Source organism: Acartia tonsa, chromosome 5 (assembly GCF_053477335.1).
Source record: "Acartia tonsa isolate MP-2025a chromosome 5, ASM5347733v1, whole genome shotgun sequence".
Lineage (NCBI taxonomy): Eukaryota > Metazoa > Arthropoda > Copepoda > Calanoida > Acartiidae > Acartia > Acartia tonsa.
The window spans coordinates 5,779,949-5,806,468 of NC_137264.1; the positions used below are offsets into that span (position 1 = coordinate 5,779,949).

Here is a 26,520-nt window from a genome sequence, read left to right on the forward strand (position 1 = left end):
AAAAATCGACCAAAGGGTCATTGGAAAAGGAAGGGAGGTACTATAGATCTGTTTGTTAATGTACAATATTTAACCTCGTTTTTAAGGGTTCCAATTATGACCAAAAGGGAAAGGTAGGTTGCGGGTAAAATCCGTAAAGGTTGTGTGTTTTAAGTTAAAAAAAGTAGTAGAATGATAAAAAATTATGTCAAATTTAAAAAAATAGTCTATTGTTCTTTTTAATAAGAAATACACATTTTTAGTGAATATTATCGTTCTTCTACTATTTTTAAGCCTTAAAACACACACCTTTACGGATTTTACCCGCAACCTACCTTTCCCTTATTTATAAATAATAGATAAGTATTTATAAAATCCAAGTAAAAGCATCCTACATAGCTAAAAAAAATATAAACCTTCTAAGTTTCCAGAACCAGGTATTGGAAAGCAAAATTAAAATAGATATCTATAAATTATTCTTTGCCCTTAAATATCCCCATTTATCGTATTTTCAACATTAAAGCTCAAAATGAACTTTTTATCTATCGTCTTCTATAATTGGATTAATAAATATCCACAATATCTGATAGAAAGTTAGGTAAGGAATAGCTAGAACCCCTGCATGGTTAGAACTATCATAAAGAGCTAGAAAAATGTTTTAATGCCAAGGATAGTCTTTTGGTTTACAGGGCTTTTTGAGGGGTTATACTAAATCTTTCACATTTAGATTTTTTGACAACTTATCAAAAACTTTCCCCTATTTCCATATTTTTTACTATTATTATTTCTTTCAAAATCTGTGCCTTATTAGAAAAAAGTCTATTATGTTTATCCTGTTATATAAAGTAGTAAGTTTATTTTTGAGATGTCACTAACTTCTGAACTGACTCATTTCTCTTTTTTTTATTTAAGCTTAAAATAGGTCTTGGATGGTTTAAACTACTTTTCTAGCACCTTTTTGCCCCTTCGAATTCAGACGCCCCTAGATGTTATGGACGCTGCCTCTATTATTTTTATTTTTGCTAAATTTTTTAAAATGTTTTGTTGTATTGTAATGACAATTGTGATATGGGTAACTATTTCAGGAAACCAGATGAGTATGTGTGATAACACCAACAGTCAACATGGTTGCCCAATTACAACAAACTTTCCACAAAATTTCATCACTTCAACCAAATTTAAAAAATGTTATTTGTATTGCTTTTTTTTCATGTTTGTAACTGTCCAATCCAAAGCTTTTTAAAAACATTTTTTTATGAAAAAGTAGCTACAAAATTTTGTTGTTTGGCAACCGTGGGGCAACAACCCTAGAAACAGTACAACAGCTTCTCTTTACAAAATAATAAAACTGCAACATCTAATTTTAATCATTTTTTTTAATGTACACTGTGTACTGGTAAATCAAAAAGACGTTTGGGGGATTTTTAAAAACATATTTTTGCCATTTTTGTACCTAGGTGTCGCAATGATTTTTGGGTATTGTGATTTTGAATTGTATTATAAAATATTGCATTTATGATTGTTGGTTATGTTTGATTCTAAAATTTTCAGGGATGTATGGATAAGTTTTTAAAATTAAGGTTTACCTTTGAGATAACTTAGGATGATTTTAAAAATCTGTTAATAAACAAAAACTTATCCTGTGGTCTGTCCGAACATCCCTGAAATGCTGGAGGCAGTGAGCTACAACCAGAAATTATACCTGGAATTTTGTTTACCCCAGAAAATCTGAGAATTTTTGCTGATTCTCTCATTTTTTTTCCAGACATTTCTCTCTCACTTATTCAACTCTCTTGATTGTTTGGTTCTGTTTTAGACATGTTTTTGCTTTTATTTTAAATTTGCCTCATTTTTCAATTAGGAAACTTTTTCACTTTGAATTGTAACTTCCTTTTTATTTGTTAAGTATTTTTGAAATAGATTTGTTATTTAGTATCCCAACAACTTGTAATTTCAATTGATTAAAAAGGAACGTTGCAATCATAATTGAAGGTTTGTCTAGTTCTGAAACTCCTTCTCAAAATAAAAACTCACATTTAAAAGCACTTGTTTTGTTTTTTGATAATCTGTTTTATACCTTAATAATATGATTGTTTCAGATATTTTTATGCTTTATGTACGTTGAAGTTGTGAAAGGTATGCTTTACTATATTGTCATTTGCTCTATTTAAATTTTTATTCACTTTAGTAAAGACTCTTAGGTAGTTTTTTTTATGGTTAGTTATGATTTGCAGATAAAATGAAATTATACATTTAATGCATTGAGTTTATTCCAATAACTTTTATTCTTTTAAACTTATCTTTTTATACCTATCATTAGAAATAAATAATGAAGGAGGAATAGAATTAATTAGTCTTCCATTTATTCACATTTATTTTATTTGTGAATTCCAGATTAGCGAAGCTACAATGAAAATTTTGCGTTTATGTTCGTTGTAGCTAATTTGTTCGACCTTAAACATTTAGGAAAATTTACCCTAACTTAAAAAGACTCTGCATAATATTGTTCTTTTTTGATTATTAGAATTTGTTTATTATAGGTAAAGGCTACAACATGTTCTATAATGTAAAATGAAAAATCTGTTAACACATACATAACCTAAATCTTTTTTTTGGCAACTTGCTGTAATGAAATGCACGTGAAAAGATGCAATATAACGGCTATTGCTACGCAGTAGCGAAGCCAAAAAAAATGAGTATACTAAAAATTTTCATCTTAAGCTATTTAAAATCTCAAATTTTTATAAATCAAGATAATACTGAAATATGGCCAACGACGTTCAAGCTTTTCTTTTTGAGGGGGGATAAAATAAAGGGTTTTTAAAGGTTTGATGAATAATAATTTTTTAAAAAAATTTTTTGGGGGTAAAAAGATGGGTTTAAAGTTTGATGGAGGGTTAACACCAATTTATACACCCCCCCCCCCCCCCCTTTGAGCTGTATTAAATTATTTTCTTTCCTAAACTTAAAAACCAAGAACTCACAAAGGGTTTGTAAAGAATACACAAAAGAAAAAATATAACATTGATAAATGATATAGAATTTGATTGAAGTATATGTCCTAAACACTAAGCAGCAACCTGGAGTAACAACATATAAACGAAGAAAATGGGAAAAGTAACGTTAATGACGTATTAGTTGCGTGGCAAAACCTACACGCCATACTTGTAGAGTAGTAACGTATCTAAAAATGCAAAAATAACGGGTAGTGGGAATGCGTAATAGTGATATTATGTAGTCATGTAGGTACATGGAAAAATGGATAGCTAGATAATTTAAGTCACATAACTTTTATCATAAGCAATGCTAATGTATAATATCTCTTAAATATATGATTTTTCAAGTGATTTTATATATTTAATTTCAGTAAGTAGATCCATTATTTATAACATGATTTTCTCCTTAATATTAATTGGTCCTTGTGGCTTTGCCCTAACAAATAGAGGCTTTGTTTGAAGTTGAATGGAGTTTGCATAAAATAGCATAAAACCATCCAGCAGTACCTATGTATGTAAATCTTTCACAGAATGAAGTATTTAATTGGTAAAGTTCAATGTTTAGCGGACATGCAACGAACTATTTACATTTAATAGAATAGGATACAAAAATTTTAGTATATTTGTTACTACAGCTTTTTTTATTGAATTATCACTTTTAAAAAAATATATACTTGATTTGCATATTATTTGATTCCTGAAAGTGAATTTACCACATATGTACATGTAAGTAGTGAAAAGGTCAACCTTTTTTTTTATAAAAATACCCCAATCAATATCTGGTATTAGAACAAGGCCAATTAAGTCCTAAGTATTAGTAAAAACAGGGCAAATATGTAAAAAAGAAAAGCTTGTCCATCAGGTCATCAATCACATAGAACCTGGAATAGGGTTAGACAATTTTTATTTAGTATTTAAGTCTTAGGATGGTTTTGGGCTTTTTTAATGCCCCCTCTGTCCTCTAGATGATCAAGGTACACCCGATAGTAAATATAAAAAGTAAAACTTCAATTGATTTTAAAGAGAAATTCCACTCACAATTCAACAACACAATGAAAATCTTAAAAAGTCCATCAGTTAAAGAGTAGCTGCGTTACCTACTAAAAACCTATTTTTTTCCATACATACTTTTTTTACGTTTCATAAATGAGTTAATATGAGTCATGTTGTACAGTTATACCACATCAGTTTTTTGTTGTCTCAAGATGGGAGATTAGAATTTATTTCGTCATAACAAAAAAATGTATTTTAGAATTAATTTTGACAATGGAATTTTTATAGATTTCAATCGAGTAATGTCTGGATGATCTTATATATTCCAGAATGTTTTTTTTACAAAGTAAGGAGAAAGATTAACCCAAGAAAAAAATCCTTAATAATGCATGTTTGATAACATTGAAAAATCTTTATTTTATTATAAAATTCTTACTTTTTTTAAAGTACCTAATTTGTACTTGATTATGTTTCATAATGTAAGCTGTTAATTGTCGATTAATGGCTGGAATTTAGGGTATTGTAGGTATTTTTAAACATGAAATAAAAGCACTAATTAAAGCCGTAGTTGAGCAAATGACAAAAATTGTAGAGCATATATTTCCAAGGTATAAAAAATGTCAGACTTGGGAGGAAATCCTTTTGCCCAGCTGTTTCCCTCCATGGAGCGGGCGCAGCAGTTCTCGGCCAGAAACGCTGAAACAGGTAATACTTACTGACTTGGTAGCGCAGTTTCTGTATAGTTAATTATATCGATGCTTAAATATCGTTTTCTTTGCTTAAAGGTTACGTTGGATAGGTAGATACATAGTTACATAAATTTAACAATTCCTAAATAGGACCATGTAATAAGTCTGCTTTAAACAGTTGCATTTCGTATGACAAGCTTTTTTAAAGAAAAATTGGGAATAGTCCCTTTCGCGGCAACTAAGGGGCGATTCGTCGTATTTTTAAAATGGCTGTTTATAGGTTATTTTAGGTTAGGTTATTTTGGGTTAGGTGATTGCCCCACAGGGTTAGAAATAAGAGGAAAGCGACTGTGAAAAATACGAAGAATCGCCCCTTAAGGTGCGTTGCCACGAAATTGACTATACCCGAAAAATTTAGTTGGATGGATATTATAATTGTGTCTGATTGACCATCAAAGGTGTCAAATATAATGTTGGAAGACGCATTTGAAAAGCGTAACTACCCTATAATTGATGATTTTAAGATAAGCTTTGTATCTTTTCTGATGCTAACTTAATTATTTAGCACAGCTGCTCTGTAATCCGTATATTAAAGTAACAGACAGAATGTCTGTCTGATCCAAAGAATATCGCTAACCGCTGAACGATATGGTCTCCTTTGCAGTGTAGCTTCTCACAGGTCATTGAATGTTTTTAACTATTTTGGGGAAGTGTACCTCCCCAATTTTTGTGTAATTTTTTACCTTTATCTTTTAAGACTAAAATTGAAAGTGGGGAAGGGTCGACTATCCCACCTCCTCTGCGTCAAGTGCCCCTAGAGACCTCTGGGGATGTAGCCGCTTGTTTCATATATATAATTCATTAAGCTTAAACTTCTCTGTTATTGATAAGGATAAAAAATCTTTCACAAACGTTTTACTTTGGAAGTGCAGCTACTTAAATTTTTAAGAGCTTTTAGGCATGCATATGTTTAAGGAACATATCTAAAATTAATGTTTAATTTCTATTTAAATGAGTTAATTTATTACAACATGTTAATCTATCATAAATGGGTATTTTCAAATTACAATTCTTAGTCGAGTGTTGGGGTATAAAAAAAGAGGCAATCTCTGAATTCTAATTTTCCACGTTGGGTGTGGTTATTGGGCTGTTGATTATACTAGTCACAAAAGTTATATAATATCGGTTAAGTTTCTTATTCGTTGGCTTAGCATCTTTGAATTTTGATTGGTTGGTTGATTAAGTCGAGAGTCCAAACGTTTCAACCACTTATTGTTATCTCCAGAAGTGATAATTTTAGGTATCTTAATTGGGAATGAACATCAATATATCGGCCATTGTCTTATCCCTTTGGATTCCTGAAATTTTCCTATATTTTTCCATGCGTACATGGTTGATGGGTAGAAAGGGAGAGAAAGTGAAAGGATGACGCATTTTTGACAGCAGTGGCGCCCACTCCGAATATTTTGCGTAGCTCTCTCCATCATTAATACAGGGATAGAACATTTGAAGATTATTATTCTTTCCCATTTTATATCTTCTTATGAGGGAGAATCTCACACCAGTTGAAAGTGGAGAGAAGATTAATTTATCTATTGCCCTATCCATGTACCTGTGGCATGACATACATTAGAAATCTAAGATGAAATATGAGTAGAAAGTTTACAAATAGGTCATGTCGTAAGGTTGCGTGATATTTAATTTATTTTAGTAGCAAAGATATTTTACAATTCCTGGTTTAAGACTCGAAGTTGTTTTCCCCTATAACTAAAGAGCTTTACTCTATTTAAACCCTAAAATAGGTAAAGTAACACCCAACAGACATTAAACCAATTTAATTGATCGAATTGCGTCTGCAAGTCCTAACTGTGCATGGTACACAGTTCGTATGAAAGTGCTTTGACTTTTGTGTCAGAACCTGAATTGAGACATAGTGCATTTCATTATCCTAGGTTAGGTAACTTCATTTCACTTTTCAATAAAATCTAAAATGCAGCCGTTTTTGAGAAAATTAGATTTGAAAATTTCAAGTTCAATTTTCATCCACTAGAAGTTACCGCATAATCATGACAAGAAAGTCAAAGATTAGTTACTTAAAATTTTGAACAACTTTGCTTTATAAAGTCCGTCATAAACCTCTCTATATATGATTTATCAGGCTGAATTTCTGTGAGCTTAGCAAAGCAACTGATAAAAATGGCCATGAATCAACTCCCTTCAGGAGTAGTTTTATGAAGAACTTTATAAAAGCAAACTTGTTCAAAATTTTTAAATAAATAATCTTTGTGTTTTTCTTGTCATGATTATGCGGTAACTCCAAGTGAATGAAAATTTAACCTGAAATTTTCAAACTAATTTTCTCAAAAACGGCTGCATTTTAGATTTTATTGAAAAGTGAAATAAAATTACCTAACCTAGGGGTAATGAAATGCACTATGTGCCAATTTAGGTTCTGACACAAAAGTCAAAGCACCTTCATACGCACTGTGGGTAATGAGCTTCACCTGTTTATGAATCTACTCATACCCTTTTCAAAACTATTTTTGTTAAGAGTATAGAAAGCATGAATAAATGAACATTTTAGATGCATCGATTACAAATTAACAAAGAGGGAAAAGACATTTGACTATAAATCTTGCTTGGATTGTACATTCTAACTGTGTCCAAACTCTTCACCCAATAATTTTAATCTATATAAGTTGTATTTTTGTTTTTTTCCAAATGGATAGGGGGATCGAAGTTAATCAATTTATCCTTGTTGTGTTATCCCTTAAAAGTCCCTGTGCTAATTTTAGACATGATTGTCCTTGTTTTAATCTGTTTCATAATTGTCCATCCAATTTTGTGAAATTGCAACAAATTCTTCCCCTAACACAAACATTCTGCAAACAAATTAGAGAACTTGCAGGGACTGAGGCTTGTGTTCAGGAAAGAAAACAAGAACAATATTTATAATACTTTGTGTAGCAATAAAAAAATAAAGACCTATATACTGGAAAAAAGTTATTCAAAGATCGTTAAGCTAATTAATAAAAGCTGTGTTTGTCAGCACCAATCTGTGCGAGCCAGTTTTAATGTAATTATTTAATGTAATTATGGAAAGTTTACTTAATGTCAGGTCGAAAGAACTTAATAAATAAGAATAATAAATGAGAAGTAAATTCTGGACAAATAATAGGATAAGAATTCAATAATGGGATAGACAATAAATTAAGTTGCATTATATCTTACATCAAGGGATTGACTTCCATTAATAATTAAAGCAAAAGAAAACCAATAAATCAATTCAAAAATGAATATAAATTAAAACACAATTGTCTAACTGCGTAAAACACTCACTGTTTCAATATACATACATTTTATAACCATTAAAACTCCAAATACTGTAATAAATCCAAATAAAATATAAATCACATAATACCAAAAACACACACACTCACACACCACACACACACACACATGCAGACCTAAATCCCGACCAAAACTCTCACTCTCATTTGAGCCCAAACTTGTACACAAGGACCAGTAAAATGCACATTTACAGGGTGACCCACAAATATATTTATATATATATTTTGAGATATTTAATATTTGAGAAAAATCACTTATCTGATTATATTTTTCATTATTTTCAAGTGAGGGATGAGACATTGGACTGTAAATTACACTGGTACTCATTGTTTAACAACTAAGTTTTCTTATTTGTTGGCTCAAAAACTCGGTACTTTTGTTGATTTTGATTGGTTGGTTTTAAACTAGTAATATCTAGGTAAACATTTCAACCAATGATTTTATCTACAGAAGGGGAAAAAATTTTTCTTATCATTGTTGATTTACATAAAATTGTCCATTGTCTTATCCTTAATGATATCTGAGTTTTGTTCTTGTAACAAGTGTTTTTGCTTGTTTTAGTGTTTTTTCCCTTATAAATAAATTGTTACAAGTTTTGAAGTTAATTTTTATTATTTGAGTTATTTCATAAGGTTTTTTTTTAATGCAACCATCTCGTAATCAATGTGCAAATGGCACTTAGTAGGTCTATTTTTCCCTATATTGAACAAAAAGTTGGAAAGGTAACAGCTAACAGTTACCGGTTTTTTGCGCAAATCTATTATATTAAATACATAGGAATCAACTTTTTGAAACATATTTTTGCTTTAATTCATGTAATTGATACCAAAAAACATTTTTTAGATTTCTAGTACCAGCAGCTACTAACTAGATCAGGTTAAAAACGTCTGGGGGTCGGCTAAGAGTAGATAGAGCTATTGACGGATTTGCCCCGAAAATAACCAAAAAAAGTTACTAGATTTATATATATTTTTTTTTTAAAGGATAGTTGCATGAAGTGCATAAGTTACAAGAATTCCATAAAACATATATAATTTTGTATTATAGATGTAGTTTAAATTATTGAACAGATAAAAATATGCGGTCCACACCCTATTCAGAGAAATACTTAAATGCTTTTTGTGTCACCCTGTATAGAGAAATAAATACATAGATACATAGTTTACACATTTATTTTGTGTATTTTGAGTTATACAACAAAATTAGATCAAACTGTTGGTTGTCAAATAAAATTCCATGGTTTAGTTATAGAGGCAAACCAAAAAAAAAACCATGAAAAAATAGTATCAAAATCAAAATGATTTAAATATACGATAGATGATCATTTACTGTGTTATTCACCATTTTTAGTAGCAAAGCTACTCTATATTTCACTCTGCCTATCCGTTCGTCGTTTACGGATTTTTACGTGGTCCGTCTGTCTTATCAGTCTTGCTTCAAAAGACCATTACATGTATTATGCAAAAAGGTTAAATTTCTGCTTTATAACTGGCGTTTACCGTTTGTCCATCAATTATTTTATTGTGCTTCTTTTTTTTATTGATGTTATCATCCTTGTTTCCTCAAATGACTCATCTCATGAATTAGGAAATCTCCAGAAAATGAAAATAACTGTTTCGTCCTCTATATCTAAACAAACGTTTAAATGTCCATGATAGAATGATACAGCCATGTTTAAAATGTACATACATATTAGGGGGTGTGCTGTTCTTTCCGCTGTAACTAATTTTACCACAAAAATCAAAGCGTTAAAAATCTTTTTTTAAAGTTTGATAACTTAACAAAGTAGGTATCTTAAACTCTCTGTAAGACATACCATATAAAATGTATAGGTAAATCGAAACAATATAAAAACAAGGATGACAACATCCATAAAAGCGAAGCCCTGAAACGATATGACAGACGAACATTAACTTTTGTTGAGTGTCAGAACTGAATATACAAAATATGAAAATATAAGGTTTGACAAAATTATACTTAAATTTGTTGCAAAACTTCTTAAATACAGAATTCTGTTTAAGGACATACTAACATTTTTAATACTTGATTATAGAGATGCTTCGTTCATAATATTGTACCTTATTGTAATAGGAATCAGTAATCAAAAAATCAGATCAATCGGATGATTTTATCACATAAAATATTGTTATTAAAAAAGTAAAAAAATCAACATGTTTAAAATGGACGTACGGACATTCTGTTAACGATTATAGAGTTGCTACGCTTTCTAAATCGTACCTAACGACTACAGGTGTCACCATGCAAAGTTTGAAATCGATAGGACAATTCTAACATGCCTAAATTAACGAATAAAAGCTAACTATCTCGGACGGACGGACGGACGGACCGACCTTAATTATAGAAAAGCTTCGCTTTTAAAAACTCTAGGGGCTCTGTCTAAATTTTGTAAATGGTTTTTGGGTGGAATACATGTTTTATCATGAAGGAGGGGGGGGGGGGTCACTAACCCCACCCATTACCCTAAAACCCTCCTTGGATTAGTGTTAAACTTTCCTGAAAATTATAATAATGATCTGTCCTGCCCTATCTTAGGGAGACTTACAAACACTTAAACCAATTTGATTTTACTAACATTCTTGAATTCTTAATTATATTTTTAGATCAATGGTCTTATTTTTGAATGTTATTTTTTTCTGTTTGTGTACCTATTTTTTTGTAATTTCAATGATTATCCTTTTTATTTTTTTGTGTGCATGTGATGTGACACCATATTACGTATTGGATAGGACATAGCGGTATTAAGAACTCTGGTATGCTTGGCATATTATTTTATATACATGCAGTTGTCCTTACAAGTCTGGCAAGGGAAGCTCTTATACATACTTTTTGATTATTGATTATTATTAACATGACATTCAAAGTGTAAAGTTATAGTGATGTTTTCCCTTTAATTAAATGAATCTTTCTATTCATTATTTCTTCTTCTTTTCACTATTTCTTAAAACCACTTTTTATCTCTTTTCACTTTTTTCCCCTCGTGCTTAGTGTTGGGGCTAACAAACATACATGACAGATTAACATACAGATTAACCAAGAAATGGTTAAAGTAAAAAAAATTCCATGTCTTAAAAAAAGCTACCTAATAAAAATTATTTGATTTTTATATTTACATGGTAATATTTAACCATTCATTTGTCAGATTGGACCACAGAAACCAAGCCCCTGTCAATTTATTTTCTGCTTTGCTTTGTTTTACTTGAACCCATACGGGAAGCTATAACCTTTTGGGGTTCTATTCTTAAAGGCTTTTCTAACCCTAACATAACCTTAAGATATTTGAAATAAACATCAAAATACTAATTTTATTTCGGCTTAGACCACGAGTCTCGTAGAGTGTCCCTTTGAATTCTAAGAATTTTTGCATTAGGGAATTCCTACATTTGGCAACATATTATATTATTAGGATACCCTTATATATAGGTACCGTTAGATTTCCGCAGGGCTTGAGGTATAGGTAATATCATAATATATTATTATTGATACCCTTTTAAATATATGAATCAAGTTCCAGAAGGGATAAGGTATATGAACTAAGTTTATACTAGTATTAATAATTAAGAATACTATGACAGTTATTGAGCTTCCAAAAAAAACTATATTCAAGTTTCCTTGGACATTTGGAGACGAAATTTTTACATAAAAATTAGAACAGTTCTTTACAACCATATTACTGATCTCATATGTACAAAAACTTGCAAGCAGTATTATTTTCCTTTTAAATTAAACGTTTTGTTCAAGAAAAATATATAAACAAGATTTTTACACACGTATTCAGGGAAAAACTGAGAAATATAGTTTGTCTCAAATGATTCAAAATTGTTTAATTTGGCAAGACAAAAAATTACAGCAGGAAACGGCAGTTTTCGGCGGTTCTGCCGCCGTTTCTTCACAGTTCCGTATTGCATCACTTTTAGGCAATTGTTATGTCAAATTTCAGTGTTGTGACTTTGTTTAGTTGAGTTCCTTTGACTTTTAGCTTTAGATTCAAAAAGTGTCACACCCACCTCCCCCCTTTGAACACTTATAGTTTGTAATGTAATTGTACAATTACCCAGTCAACTGAAAAAAGTAAAATAAGCAAATTATAATGAAGAAATAGAATTTAAACTCTTTATCTATCCTTAAATCCATGTCATATGATATAATACATTATGTAAGTCAGGGACAAAGGATTAGGTCAACTAAAATAAATGTTTAATTTCTTAAAATCAAAAATCTGTATAGTTGAATCTTGATTTTTTTTTGCTATAGATACAAATTATCTTTCATTTACATGTCCCTGTATCCCTGATACAACCAAACCTACTAGTTCAAACTAAAAACCCTTTAAACCCATATTCGGGGGCTGTTGCTTTAAGGAATTTTCCTACTTCAACAACTAACAATAAACATATAGTATTGCTGTTGATTTATTCTTAAAGATTTAGTGATTCCTAAAGGTATTTAGAAAAAATTCTAAATAAAATCACGGGAGCTGGTTAATTCAAAGTTATGGAGCGGAGGAGGGTGTATCCACCCCCTAGCAAAAATCTTGTGGTACAGATAATCCCCCTAAACCCCCCCGATACAGCCAAGGGGGTGTCAAGTTGAAAGTCAAACCTACTTTATACTAATGGGGGTGTATACAAATTGCTATTTACCAATTAATTTTAAAAAGCTTTGACATTTATAATTCACATTTGATAGTAAGTCACTTTAAATAAATAAATTGTAAGTATGTGATGTTAAAGATATGCATTTAATTAATTGTGTATATTCCCTTAACTAAAAAAAAATATTTTAGCTATTTACATAAAAACAGCCTAATTTTATATCCCCAAAATGATGAAAAAAACCACCTAGAGCTTACACCCCAATCGATTTCAGTTTAATGAGGGTATTTAATAGCATTAGGGGTGTCCAAGTGGTGATGTTCATACCCTGAACATACCAACCCATGTTATACATATGTAAAGGATCTCACCCTCTATATAAATATATACAATATGTTTTGTCAAATAATATCCAGGTTATTTTGTTGCAGGTATAATTTATAATCTCACTTTAGAGGACCATAAAATGCTCAGCTTTATTTTATTAGAAGCGTAGCTTCTCTATTTTTTACGCAGTCCATACGTTCATCTTACTATAAACGTCCAAAATATCTTTCATTTTTTGCTGATTATGTAAATCGTTTTCCTCTACGATTATGGTAACTTATGAACAAATTTTTGTTTATTTAAGAGAATAACTAATTTAAAAACGCTCTGAGAGCTTTATATTGCAAATGTTATTGCTGCGCCAAATCTAAACTTATTGTCCTTGTTTAATATTTGAGAGAATAGGTATGTGTAAAATATATGTAGAGTTGTATATTATATGAATTGTTGGACACTTTGTATTTAATTTAGCTTTTCATTTGTTCAGATTTATTTCTGTTTTCTATGCTATGTTGCAGTAAGGATATGGGATCTTAATGGATAAGACAATGCCCTTTAAGTGACGGATATCCTCAATGATGATAAACAAAATAACCTTCTATTAAATGAATATCATTATGAAAATTATTTGTTGAAAAGTTTAGACACTACTATTTTGAACCATCCAACCAAGATTAAAAAAATGAAAAAAAAATTAAGCCAACGAATTTTTATTAAGCTTTGGTTACCAGTAAGGTTTACAGTATGATGTCCTCTCCCTTCTGGAGAAGGAACAGAATAGAATATTCTATTTCAGGACAGGATGGTTATGTAAATTAAAGAACACTTGTACAGTCATAAAGCATTTTTACATGGCCGGGGTGAAGTTTGTTTCATGCCTAGTCATGCTAATGTATTTGGATGAAGATTTTTATTCCGATACGGCCAAACGGCTATTAAATTATGTTTTATATTTACAACTTTTAAATAATTTAAAAATCTTATTTCAGGTCCCAGTAATATTCCAAATGAAGCGTCACCAAAAATCCACGAATCGCCTCCAGTCAAGCGCACAAACGCCGCACAACTTAGCGATGAACACGTGGTTGAACAGATACAGAGCGTGAATGCCGCGATTCAGCGCATTTTCCTCTTCACCCTGAATAAGTACAGCGTACTGGGAACAAGGGATAGCGATGGTGTGGTGTTTTTGTCACAGCTGGCAGAAACTATAGGTGAGATCCAAAAAATACCTACTTATAATTATAATTTAGCTGAATTCACATCATTATTCATGAGTTCATTAACTTTAAGCTAGCCTCTATCTCTTATTATAATGTCTATTTAAAAACATTGTAAAGTTTTTTTCTCGTATTCATTCGTATCCGGTGGATAAGAACCGGTTCTAATCCATACGAAAAAACTATGTCTATCATCGTATTATATCCAGCTTTCTACGAATATAAAAATGTACAATCATAAGATTAAAACCAGTTTTCTTAGCCTGTGCCATTGGCACCTCGGGGCTAAAAAACTGGTTTAAATCTTATAATTGTACATTCTATATCCGCGCGAAAAGCTGTTTATAATACGATGCAAGAAATAACTATTGAAAATTGTGCTGATTCCTAAATTAAAAAAAAACTGTTGAAAAATTTGTGCTCAATAAAACTAAATCTGTTGTTTAAGGTTTTCATTCTGTCTTTTTCTCTTAATTAACTTTTTTCACCCAATTTTAATTTTTGTTGTTAACTAAGACTAAGTTATATCATTTTCGAGCATTTTTTTTAGGGAGAGGGGGTGGGGGTTAATGTCTTTACATAATCACCGATCAGTGAACTTCCAATAAAAAAAAAGTATTTTTATTTAAAGAGATATCCACTCGATATAAAATACTTTTATTATGTTCACTAACTTTACCCAATAAATAACATAAAGTAAAGAATAACATACATTTATTGAAAATAAATATAGTCTGTTTTTACTTTTGTATTGAACTTAAAAACTCACAAAATAAGTTTGTCTAAACATATTAAAATGAATTTCATTTTTGGTTTGATGGATAACATTGAAAATATTTTCATTTTACATACCAAGATGTTTGCTAATGCTACACAGTCCAGAACTATCTACCTGACCCTGTATATGATATTTAGTAGGGTTGTGCTGGATATCCGGCCATTTTTAATATCCGGCTGGATACCGGATATTGAAACTATCCGGATAACAGATATCCAGCAAATTTTTTATTCCGGATATCTGGTAATTTGCCGGATATCGAACGTTGGCCAGATATTAGGCCCAACCCTAATATTTAGGTACCCATAATCAGTCCTGGCTAGATGTATCAACCCTTGAACAAGCACTCTTTGAAAGGCTTATGTTGGAATCGCCAGAAGACCAGGTAAGCTTTTTAATTTTCAACTTTTATCTACATTCACAATTAAAAGAATCTGATTTTTGAAAACACTGTCCATGATTAAATGGTATCCTAGCATCTAATTTCTCTGAATTTAAAGGTTGGGGGGGTGTCAGAAATATAGCTAAAAACTATCTCAAGACTTGAATATAAGAATGACATATCCTGAAACACACTTGTACAAATTAAAGATCCTCTTAATGTGTTCTGTAGTTAGCGAAATCTTAATGGACCCACAAACAGACCTTCATTTTATTTATAAGTTTACATTTCCCTAAATAAATAAAAGATTATATTACATGAGATAAATTGGCTGTTTGTGCTCAGGTTGTTAGAGACGAGAGTGTGAAAGGACCTGTACCTGAATACGTCAAAGAAAACAGGTTTGATTAACTTATAATTAAAGTTATGGGATGCAGGAAGGTAGGGGTTATTGGGGACTGCAACCTGTGCTGGTACCCAAAGTTTTTATAAACACGTTTTTTTTTATTTATTGTTATTTAATCTAAACTTAATAATAAAGTTATATGATGCAGGGGATAGGGCTATTGAGGACTGCAACCTGTACTAGTACCCAAAGTTTTATACGTTGGTAAAATAAACTTTGGTTGCCTTTATTAAATCTTGATTTAATAAACTGTTAAATCCCTAAAAACAAACAAAAACATTTTAGTATAAAAGAAACAATGGTTGTCATTTACACTATATATTAAAAACAAATAAATGTATGATACTGTTCTTTTTCTTTACAAACTGAAAATTTACTTTTTGCAACAAAAGGTATATTTAGAATGTTTTTGTTGTTGTCCTTATGTGAAAGTAAGAGAATGTCTGTCTTTCTGTCAGTCTGTACCGAAATATTTCGCTTACTGCTAGACTGAAATTTATGTTGAGTTAAAGGATTTGGTAGTACCTATCTATTTATATTGTAAAGCGTATAGAAACACATTTTATGAGCATCTAAGCTATTCAGATCAATCAAAAACGTCCAGTTATCAAAAGAATATTGATAATTTACTTAATTTTGCAGCTTTCTGAAAGGTAAAATTGGTCGAAGAAGACCAAAAATCAGAACTTTTTTAAAATTCAACTGTTTCTTCTTTTCAGGTTGGTCTACTATCTGTATTCCTGTTACACAAGAAGCTGCACAGAAAAAGAAAGAAAACCAAAAGATGAAGAAATAAATAAATCTATTGATAATATGCAAGGCATCTGAACTAATAAGACATTTTTTATTGCAATGTTGTTGATAATTGTGTTCTTATTTTAAGGCATGAGATATATTCTCGTCTGATAGTGTTAGGTTGACTTTTAATTCAATTCACTTTGAGGTTGATTTGATCTTTGCACATCTTTACCTACATTTTACATCATAGTTTATTTATTGTCACAAGGACTAAAATCTACCTAATGATTGCACCTAAAAATAATGCTTAGAAATAAGCGTGGGGATTGAAAAAAAAAAAATAATCTTGTTCTTCCCCCCCCCCCCTCAAAATTTTGTTTATGAATACCTGTTTGTGTGTATGTGTGTAGCCATAGTTTCGTAGTGTTTGGATCTAAGTAGTCATGGAGTAGGACGAGACACTTTTGTATTCTAGCACCAGGGCCAGCTCAAGGTCCACGCTTAAGTACAAGTACTTGACCCGCTGTCTTAAGGGACCTACTCTTTATTACCGTAATGAATGACGCTCTGTCTTCATAGAGGAGCTTGGGTAAGGGTTGCACTGATATTATGTACGAGACCATTGGGTAATGGTATCCAAACAACCCAATTGTCACCCTTCTTACACTACCAAGGGGAAGTTGCGTAAATGAATTGCGACTGAGAAATTCGAGTTACCACATGGGGACTTGAACTCGAACTCTCACCGCCGTAACTCACTGAGCTATGACGCACCTTTTTTGAATACCTAAAACAGTACAGCATTAAAATCTGTAAATTATACAAGCAAAAAATTGGCCTTACATTTTGCAAGGGTACTTTTTAAGCTGTTATGAATGTCTTATTTTGTACTGTATGTACAGGTGTGATAGTACAAAACTTGGTCACCGCATTCAGAGAACCTGAACTTTACTTCAATCAAAATTTACAGGAACATTGTAGAGCTATGATAAAATCAATTAAGTCGAGTTTAGTCTTATGTTTAAAATATGAGCTCTAATAATAACGCAACATGACAATAAAAAAAGGCTTTTTACCATAGAAGGAATTGTTGCATGAAGTGCATTTAACAAAATGCTGCATGCTGCATAATCAAAAAAAAATGTGATTTTCAAGTCTTGATATTTTTAAAACAACCTGGTAAAAAATTGAAATTCTTTCAAATCTATGTCATATAGGTAGATGTAGTTTAAACTATTGAACAGAAATAATATGCAGTTCACTAAATTCAAGTTTAAATGCACTTCGTGCAACTACTCCTTTTCCAATTTTTTTTAGCATTTGATGACTTGAGCTTGATTTTGATTTGTAATTCATGGTAACTTACACCTTGAAGTTAACAAAGCATTTGATTCATTTTAATTTCTTATAAAACTATTTTTTGAATACCTATAGTCAGTCAAAAAGTACAAAACAATTTTGTACCAACAGCAATACTTACATTCTTATTATTAAGTTAAAAAGGAGGGTCTGAAAAGGTTTTGGTGTGAAACGAATTATTTAAACGAAGTAATTTATTAACGTTTTCCTGTTAACCAATTCATTTGGAAAAGTTTTATCTGAAAGTTGGGAAAACCAAGGATTGTTTGGATGCTCAGTTCATCCCAAATAATGCACTTCTGCAATAGATTATTTTAAAAAGGTATAATGACCAAAAACCGTTGTTTTTGTCCTAACCTTGTAGCAAGATGATAAATTTTAATATTAATCTCCTATTTTTGGCGATTGCTCTTTCTCCTAGGATGTACTTGGAAAGACTAATGTTAAGTTACAAATCTTACCTGAAAACAATAAAATGTTAAGGGCAATAATAAAAGTTAGTCGTTTTATGAAAATGTTAGTTCTCTATTCAAATACTCTATTGTTTATATTTATGCTTTCAAAGGATTGCATCAAGTAGAACATGCACACACTCACACATAGCACACACATACATACACAGTAGCCTGTCCCAGATTTGAAAAATTTTGTTAAGATTTTGGCCCCCAGCCAAAATTTGGTTCATTTATGAAAAAAAAATGACCCATGCAAAATATTTTTTCTGTAATGCAAAAATTGCGATGGTACAAGCACTTTGAAATTTTGAGGCCCCCATTATGGAGGTCAAAAATTCATTGCACCAGAACTATGGCTTCATGGTGCTCCCAAGAAAGGCCTTGAGGAGTAGAATCAGGAAACTTTGTCTGCTTCAAAATATCTTTTCAAATCCGGGACAGGCTAATACACAGACACACACACCTACACACACACAAACGAAACCAACATTGCACATATGAGCATCTAATGTAATGAATGTAATTTACAGGTCGAGCATTAAAAGATATCAGATTTGCCATTGTAGGCAATAAAAAAAGAATATTCTGGAAAAAAAGGGGATGGATACTTGTTGTCAATTTTAGTTTGTAACAATGTTAAATAATAAATTTTAAAAATTAAAATTACTGAAAAACAAAATAGTTTGTTTTTTTCACAGTTGTTGTAAATTCCTATTTTAAAAATTGCTAAAAAGTGAATTGAAATGTCCGGAAACCTGAAATTTAAAATGTCTTGATTGCCTTAAAGCAGCATGTAACCTCATGTTTTTTAAAATCACCAACGCCCCCAGAGGCACTTTAGTTAACATATCCAGTACCTATAAGAAGTTTCACTGTAAAGGAGAACCATATCTTTGAAAATCCTCTTTATAAACTTTATAATAATAATCATTCAGTTAGAAATCTTTCTCAACCCAATTTTGAAGGAAAAAGTCTACTTTATCATTCCGAAATATGTTTCAAGTAAAATATACTCATTATTAATCGCATCTGGAAAAAAACAACAAAATAAGTATATGATAAAACATTCTTTATAGGTAAAACATTTTTTATAGGTAAAACATTTAAACTTAACTTTGATAACAAATAATTATGATAAAAAGCATTAAATAGGTACTAACAATTCACTAAGAATAAATATGTATATCTTTACTTTAAGATGGTTGTACAAAAAATAAAAGGGAAGCGGTCAATATGATGTGACTTGAAAGGGGAAGGGGGAAGGTTTGAATTTTTATGGGATGTCTCTAGGAGCACAGCTGCTCTATGACGAGTAATTTTATTTTTATTATTGATAATAATATTAATAGTTTAATATTTTATATGCATTTTTCTCGCCCTGTAGCCATTTATGATGATTCATGTATGTTATGCAAGTATACGTTATGCATCAAATTGTTGAATAATAATACATTCATCCACATTACAACTTCATTTATTCAAGTTCAATTAGATAGATAGATACAAATATCTATGCTTTACTATATTTTTATCTTGGCTCTTTAATTACCGCAGCGAAGGCAGGATTATAATTCTTGAAAGAATTTGGAGCCTGATATGGTCCCATTGGCTATACCTTTGATTAAAACCCGTGAGAATTTTGATTGCGACGATAATCCTGACTTAGATTGTAGGTCCCAAGATAATAATATCCAAATGAATCTTTTGAATGCACGAACTTTGGATGCAAGTCCTTACTGTACTGTAATAAATTATTGTGCCTAACTTATTACAAAGGGACTATCCACGAACGAGAGCAAGTGATTCCGAGCACCTTCCAGCAGTAATACTAAATATTTTTTTTGTAAATATTCTAGGCTTATGTTTTTTTTGCATAGTTATACCAACTAAAAAAAATTATGTTTTACTATGGTTTTCTATGGATAAAACTTTGAACGATATTTACATTTCTCGTATTTATTCGAATCCGGTGGATAGTAACCGGTTCTCATCCATACGAAAAAACTATGTCTAGCATCGTATTATATCCAGTTTTCTACGAATATAGAAATGTACAATCATAATAACTATTACCACTGAAACTGTTAAAATATTTTTTCAAAATATAAATAGGTCAAATTTATAAAGCCTCTCATATTCATAACAACTATAGTTATAAAACCATTTATCCCAGGGATCTTAAGGTATTAGACAATGTACGATAAATTGATTTACATACTCAATGATGGTCAACAAAATTACCCCCTCTGAAGATTGAAATTATTATGTGAAAAGATAGATACATCTAGTTTTGAATTAACCATCCAAATTTAAAAAAAAACTAAAAAGAAAACAAAGTTTTTAAGCTGACGAATAAGATAATATGGTTTAATAGCTTTGGGTACCAGTGTAATTTACTGTTCAATTTTTCCTCCCTCCCCGATTTGTCTAAACAACAAATAACTGTCCCAGACAGACGGACAAACTTTTAACTAAGTCTGTTATGTTTGTTCACAATGCTTTGAAGTTCAACTATATTATAATTCTCATGCAATTTATATTCTGTTCATAATTTGACATGAAAATATAATATGTATGCCATCCCTGAAAACGCCTATCTTAGAAAATGCCTACTACATATTTCAAAAAGCTGCCTCGTTTTATTTAATGCAATTAATTAGAACAACTGATTGATAAAGAATACGTGGATATTGTGACGAGGGAATTTTGTCGTCAATTCAAGTTGCTGATATAGTCTTTAGATATTGATCAATACATTCTTTCGTGATCAGTTGAGGGGGATGGGGTAAAGTCATAGGTGGGGAAGGATTAGAGGTATCGTTATAATAGCCAGCTTGGAGAATCATTTTACCATGCGAGATCTTATCACAATATTCACGTATTCTTTATTCATTACAAAAATACATTTTGTACTCATGAATTCAATATGTCATATGTCACGCTTCTTAGGACATTTCCTATAAAAGGAAATTTTTTTGAGTATAGCTGAAATATTTTAAGATGTAAAATAAGGTGAGCTTATTCGATTTTAGTCTTCTTTACAAAGCTCTAAATGTATAATTGAATAGGAGCAATTAGAAGAATTAATATTAAACAAATATCAGCCAGAAGAATGTTTGATGCAGCTGGTCAATAAATTTGCAAGTAGGATGAAGGTAATATATTCTTGTTGTTATTGTGGTTACTGATAGGGATGATATACAAATATTATTTTTGTTTTATCTTCACCAGTTCATGTTACAAAAGATGTCAAACTCTCATTTTTGAACGAAGCATACTCAAAATTAACCCTAGCCTACATAATATTCTTAATCTTCCCTGTAGTTTCTTCTGTCGGCATTGCTCTTAACTTATACGTCTTTATTACAATATCTAAATATACCTATCATTCTCCATGTTTCTTACTTAATGTTATTTCATAAAGCTTCACTTGCTTTTGTTTTATATTTTAGGAAGAAGAAGGAAATCTATCAAAATTGAAAAGTATAGTAGAACCAATGTTGATGAAAATATCAACTAGAATTAAAGAAACTTCAATAATAGTATTTTCACAGGAAACTGTTACTCCGCTCATTTATTTCCTTAAGGTAAATTTAGTATTCTATGAAGTACTTAGAGAGGGGAGGGGGAAGTCCTTTGTCCAAATTGCTTAACTAGCGACCAAGGTGGGGGAGGGGGGGGGGGTGTAGAAAATAGTCTTATCAACGACAACCCCATTTTCAATTTTAGTTTTAAAAAGAAGATTAGCTGTTAGCGAGACTCTTACATTTTTTAACTAAATTCTTAAGGGGGGGGGGGGAGTTCTGACACTTGCGTAAACAGTTATCATAGGCTTTGTCTTTGGAGTGGAGGATAGGTTAATTTTACAAAAGTTTCCTTTTGGTATGTAGTTTTCCTATTTTAAAATGATAAAAAGTCTTTTTTTTGAAGAGTTAGAGTTCAACTTATAAAACAAAATATGTATCTTTTATCTTCAAATATGTAAATATCATTCAAAAAGATGCATATTTTGTTTTGTGAGTTTTTATAATTTTTGTTTTAGAATGTTGATCTGGCCCGAATCTTTATAGAACACAGCACACCAGTACAAACCAACCATCTGTTTGGAACAGGCAAACAAAATATTTTCATGAAATTATATTATACGCTACTCTCAATATACTCTTTGGACTATCACTAAAAGGATCAGGAAGGCACCCAGCTGTGCGCGAAGCTTACTAATCTAGGATTGGTCAAAGGATTCTCACCTCCAATCTCCTCGTTGCATCTGAATCCTAACTTCAGAGAATCAAGTGAAAAAGTAACCTTAAGTGGTAGCGCAGTGATAAATGGCAGGTGTCCTACATTAAGATGAGAACAAACATATGCATCTCTATTCTGAAACTAAACAACACTTGTTATCGGTTTATATTGAGCTATAACTAAAGCCCAGAAACATTTACTTATTCTGTAATTGAAAAGTAACAAATGATAAACAATGCATCAAATAAGATTAACAGATAAATATATATTTTGATATCTTTTAACAAAAATAAATATTAACTTGGCATCTGTTATTTTAACTATGAAGAAGATCTCCGTCCCCGTCAACTTCTTCAATAACATCAACAGCTTACTTAACATCAGCTGCTTGATATAGTTCACAGTATAACTTTGCATCGTTTATCCTGAATGTAACATTTATAAATTGTCACATCACACAGGATCAGGAAGAGATTTGTCATTAGACTGTTAATTATAATGGTACCCAAATTTAGGTAATAATGGGGACAGACTAATTACTGATTTAAAGGGTTAAAGACAGTTTTTCTAATATTTATTTTGTTCTTACAACAGGCCTTAACCTTGGTGCCAAAGTGAATGGTAAAAGTTACGAGTCTACTCTACTTGGAAGTATTCTATGCAAGTCTAGCATTCCAACTACAGATGCAGGTAAGAATTTTACTATGTGCTTAAAAATAGCCTAAAACCATCTTAAGGTTCATGATATGTGGTTTTCCTGAAAAGCTCAACTTTATCGATTTTGTCGTTGCAGAGACCTTGTACTTTAAACAAATAAGTCTAGTAATGAGCGAGTTTCTTATGATTGATAGAAATTTTAACTTTTAAAGATGAAAAACGGAGATCTTAATGGAATTTTGAATGGCTAATGTCTATTAGTCGTGCTCTATAGCAAGCAGTCTACCAACTCTTTGATTGTACAATCTTTGTCAGATTAAGATAATTCCATGGCAATCAATATGCATTTCTTTGTTACTCCAATGAGAAATTTTATCTTTGCTCAAAGATGAACTGATCAAAATGTTAGAAAAGTTTTGTTACAAAATTGCAAATAAAGTTTTTTTTGCGGAACGTAACCTCTCTAAATAATTCAATTCCCTAACTCAAAGAATATTTAGTTTCAAAAGTTAGTTTATTTTACAGTGTGGCGTCGAAACCGATTAATATCCGATGGAAAGGAACGGTTCTCAGCCATACTGAAAAATCATGCATCGTTTCGTATTTTATCCATATTTTATCCTAATATTTGATTTTATAATTGTACATTTTTATATCCGTGGAAAGCTGTTTAAAATACGTTGCAGTAAATAAGGGGGGGGGGGAAGTTCTGACACTTTTGCGTAAACAGTGATTATAGGCTTTGTCTTTGGAGTGAGAGGATAGGTTTTTTGACAAAAAAGTTTCCTTTTGGAATGTAGTTTTCCTATTTTTAAAAAAAAATTTGGATTCGGCCTCCAGGTTCCGGTACTCCAGGCCTCCAGGTGGATTCTGGACAGGGAAAAATTGAAAATTTTTACTTTAAAAGTTAGAACAAAACTTATTTAACAAAAGTGGCTTCTTTATAGATGTTATTAACTAATTTGAAGAAAATTTTGAAATCGGGCTCCAGGTTCAGGTACTGCAGGCCTCCAGGTGGATCCTGGACAGGTAAAAATTGAAAATTTTTACTCTAAAAGTTAGAACAAAACTTATTTTACAAAAGTGGCTTCTTTATAGATGGTATTAACTAATTTGAAGAAAATTTTGAAATCGGGCTCCAGGTTCAGGTACTGCAGGCCTCCAGGTGGATCCTGGACAGGTAAAAATTGAAAATTTTTAGTTTAAAAGTTAAAACAAAAGTTATTTAACAAAAGAAGCTTTTTTATAGATGGTATTAACTAATTTGAAGAAAATTTTGAATTCAGGCTCCAGGTTCAGGTACTGCAGGCCTCCAGGTGGATCCTGGACAGGTAAAAATTGAAAATTTTTAGTTTAAAAGTTGGAACAAAACTTATTTAACAAAAGTAGCTTCTTTAAAGATGGTATTAACTAATTTGAAGAAAATTTTGAAATCGGGCTCCAGGTTCAGGTACTGCAGGCCTCCAGGTGGATCCTGGACTGAGCTCGATCTTTAAATCGTTTATAGGTGATTTAAACCGGGGCGATTCATTTGGCGCACCATCAAATTATTATTATCAATCTTTAAATCGAATTTGCATGGGTGATTTGAATCGGGCAGTGGCGCGGGCCCGGCGCGCCAATGCCACTCACCGAGTGGCATTGGCGGTTTAAATCGGGGTGATTTATTTAATAAATAAATATTTTTTTTTAATTACTTTAATATTTTATTGCAAAACTATCGTGAAAACATTTTTATAGTTATTTTTAAAATAAATTATATATTAATGTTTTATATAAAATACTATACTGACACGGTATTTTATATAAAATACCTTACTGACACTGCTTAAGTAATAAAGTTGTACTGGCGCGGATCGATATTTTAGTGAGAGCGCAAGTGATTTAACAACACCGCACCGAAAATCTTTTAAAAATCAGGTGCGCTGTGGCTTACCACCAGCGCGTCTACGGTTCACCTCTGAATCGCCCCGATTCAGCGCGGCATAAAAACGATTTAAAGATCAAGCTCAGGTAAAAATGGAAAATTTTTAGTTTAAAAGTTGGAACAAAACTTATTTAACAAAAGTAGCTTCTTTAAAGATGGTATTAACTAATTTGAAGAAAATTTTGAAATCGGGCTCCAGGTTCAGGTACTGCAGGCCTCCAGGTAGATCCTGGACAGGTAAAAATTGAATTTTTTTACTTTAAAAGTTAGAACAAAACTTATTTAACAAAAGTGGCTTTTGTATGGATGGTAGGAACTAATTTGAAGAAAATTTTGAAATCAGGCTCCAGGTCAAGGTACTGCAGGCCTCCAGATGGACCCTGGACAGGTTAAAAACTGAAATTTTTTTCTATTAAAGTTAGAACTAAACTTATTTAACAAAAGTTGATACTTTATGGATGGTATTAACTATTTAAAAAAAAAATTTAAATTGGGCTCCAGGTATAGGTACTGCAGGCCTCCAGGTGGATCCTGGACGGGTAAAAATTGAAATTTTTTACTTTAAAAGTTAGAACAAAACTTGATTTCGTCTTTTTCTTCAAATTAGGTAATACTAGCTAAAAATTAACAACTTTTGTTAAATAAATTTTGTCTTAAATTAAATAGTAACAAAAGTAGCTTCTTTATAGATGGTATTAACTAATTTGAAGAAAATTTTGAAATCGGGCTCCAGGTTCAGGTACTGCAGGCCTCCAGGTAGATCCTGGACAGGTAAAAATTGAATTTTTTACTTTAAAAGTTAGAACAAAACTTATTTAACAATAGTGGCTTCTGTATGGATGGTAGGAACTAATTTGAAGAAAATTTTGAAATCGGGCTCCAGTTCAAGGTTCTGCAGGCCTCCAGATGGACCCTGGACAGGTTAAAAACTGAATTTTTTTTCTATTAAAGTTAGAACAAAACTTATTTAACAAAAGTTGATACTTTATGGATGGTATTAACTAATTCAAAAAAAAATTGAAATTGGGCTCCAGGTATAGGTACTGCAGGCCTCCAGGTGGGTGGATCCTGGACGGGTAAAAATTGAAAATTCTACTTTAAAAGTTAGAACAAAACTTATTTAACAAAAGTAGCTTCTTTATAGATGATATTAACTAATTTGAAGAAAATTTTGAAATCTGGCTCCAGGTTCAGGTTCTGCAGGTCTCCAGGTGGATCCTGGACAGGTAAAAATTGAAAATTTTAAGTTTAAAAGTTAAAACAAAACTTATTTAACAAAAGTAGCTTCTTTATAGATGGTATTAACTAATTTGAAGAAAATTTTGAAATCGGGCTCCAGGTTCAGGTAAGGCAGGCCTCCAGGTGGATCCTGGACAGGTAAAAATTGAAATTTTTTACTTTAAAAGTT

At 31.3% G+C, this 26,520-nt stretch overlaps 2 protein-coding genes across 3 annotated transcripts in view; both read left to right on the plus strand.

The window, feature by feature from the left end:
* kud (oligosaccharyltransferase subunit 5 kud) overlaps positions 1 to 2,079 on the plus strand; it is an 81,964-nt gene extending 79,885 nt beyond the window's left edge. Inside the window, exon 4 of the mRNA XM_080159991.1 lies at positions 1,065 to 2,079. The gene's annotated coding sequence lies outside the window, so the exon portion shown is untranslated. The remainder of the gene's footprint in view (positions 1 to 1,064) is intronic.
* The window catches only part of Ube4A (Ubiquitination factor E4A), a 60,410-nt gene continuing 35,961 nt past the window's right edge, over positions 2,072 to 26,520 (plus strand). The window contains exons 1-11 of one of the 2 annotated variants that reach the window (XM_080159985.1): positions 2,072 to 2,115; positions 4,577 to 4,673; positions 13,938 to 14,162; positions 15,246 to 15,331; positions 15,674 to 15,729; positions 16,454 to 16,554; positions 17,375 to 17,445; positions 21,358 to 21,441; positions 21,739 to 21,873; positions 22,329 to 22,398; positions 23,123 to 23,218. In XM_080159985.1, coding sequence (XP_080016111.1) covers positions 4,586 to 4,673; positions 13,938 to 14,162; positions 15,246 to 15,331; positions 15,674 to 15,729; positions 16,454 to 16,554; positions 17,375 to 17,445; positions 21,358 to 21,441; positions 21,739 to 21,873; positions 22,329 to 22,398; positions 23,123 to 23,218 — 1,012 coding nt within the window. In that variant the 5' untranslated portion in view covers positions 2,072 to 2,115; positions 4,577 to 4,585. Of the gene's footprint in view, positions 2,116 to 4,576; positions 4,674 to 13,937; positions 14,163 to 15,245; positions 15,332 to 15,673; positions 15,730 to 16,453; positions 16,555 to 17,374; positions 17,446 to 21,352; positions 21,442 to 21,738; positions 21,874 to 22,328; positions 22,399 to 23,122; positions 23,219 to 26,520 lie in introns of both variants that reach the window. The other variant, XM_080159986.1, reaches the window with a different exon arrangement.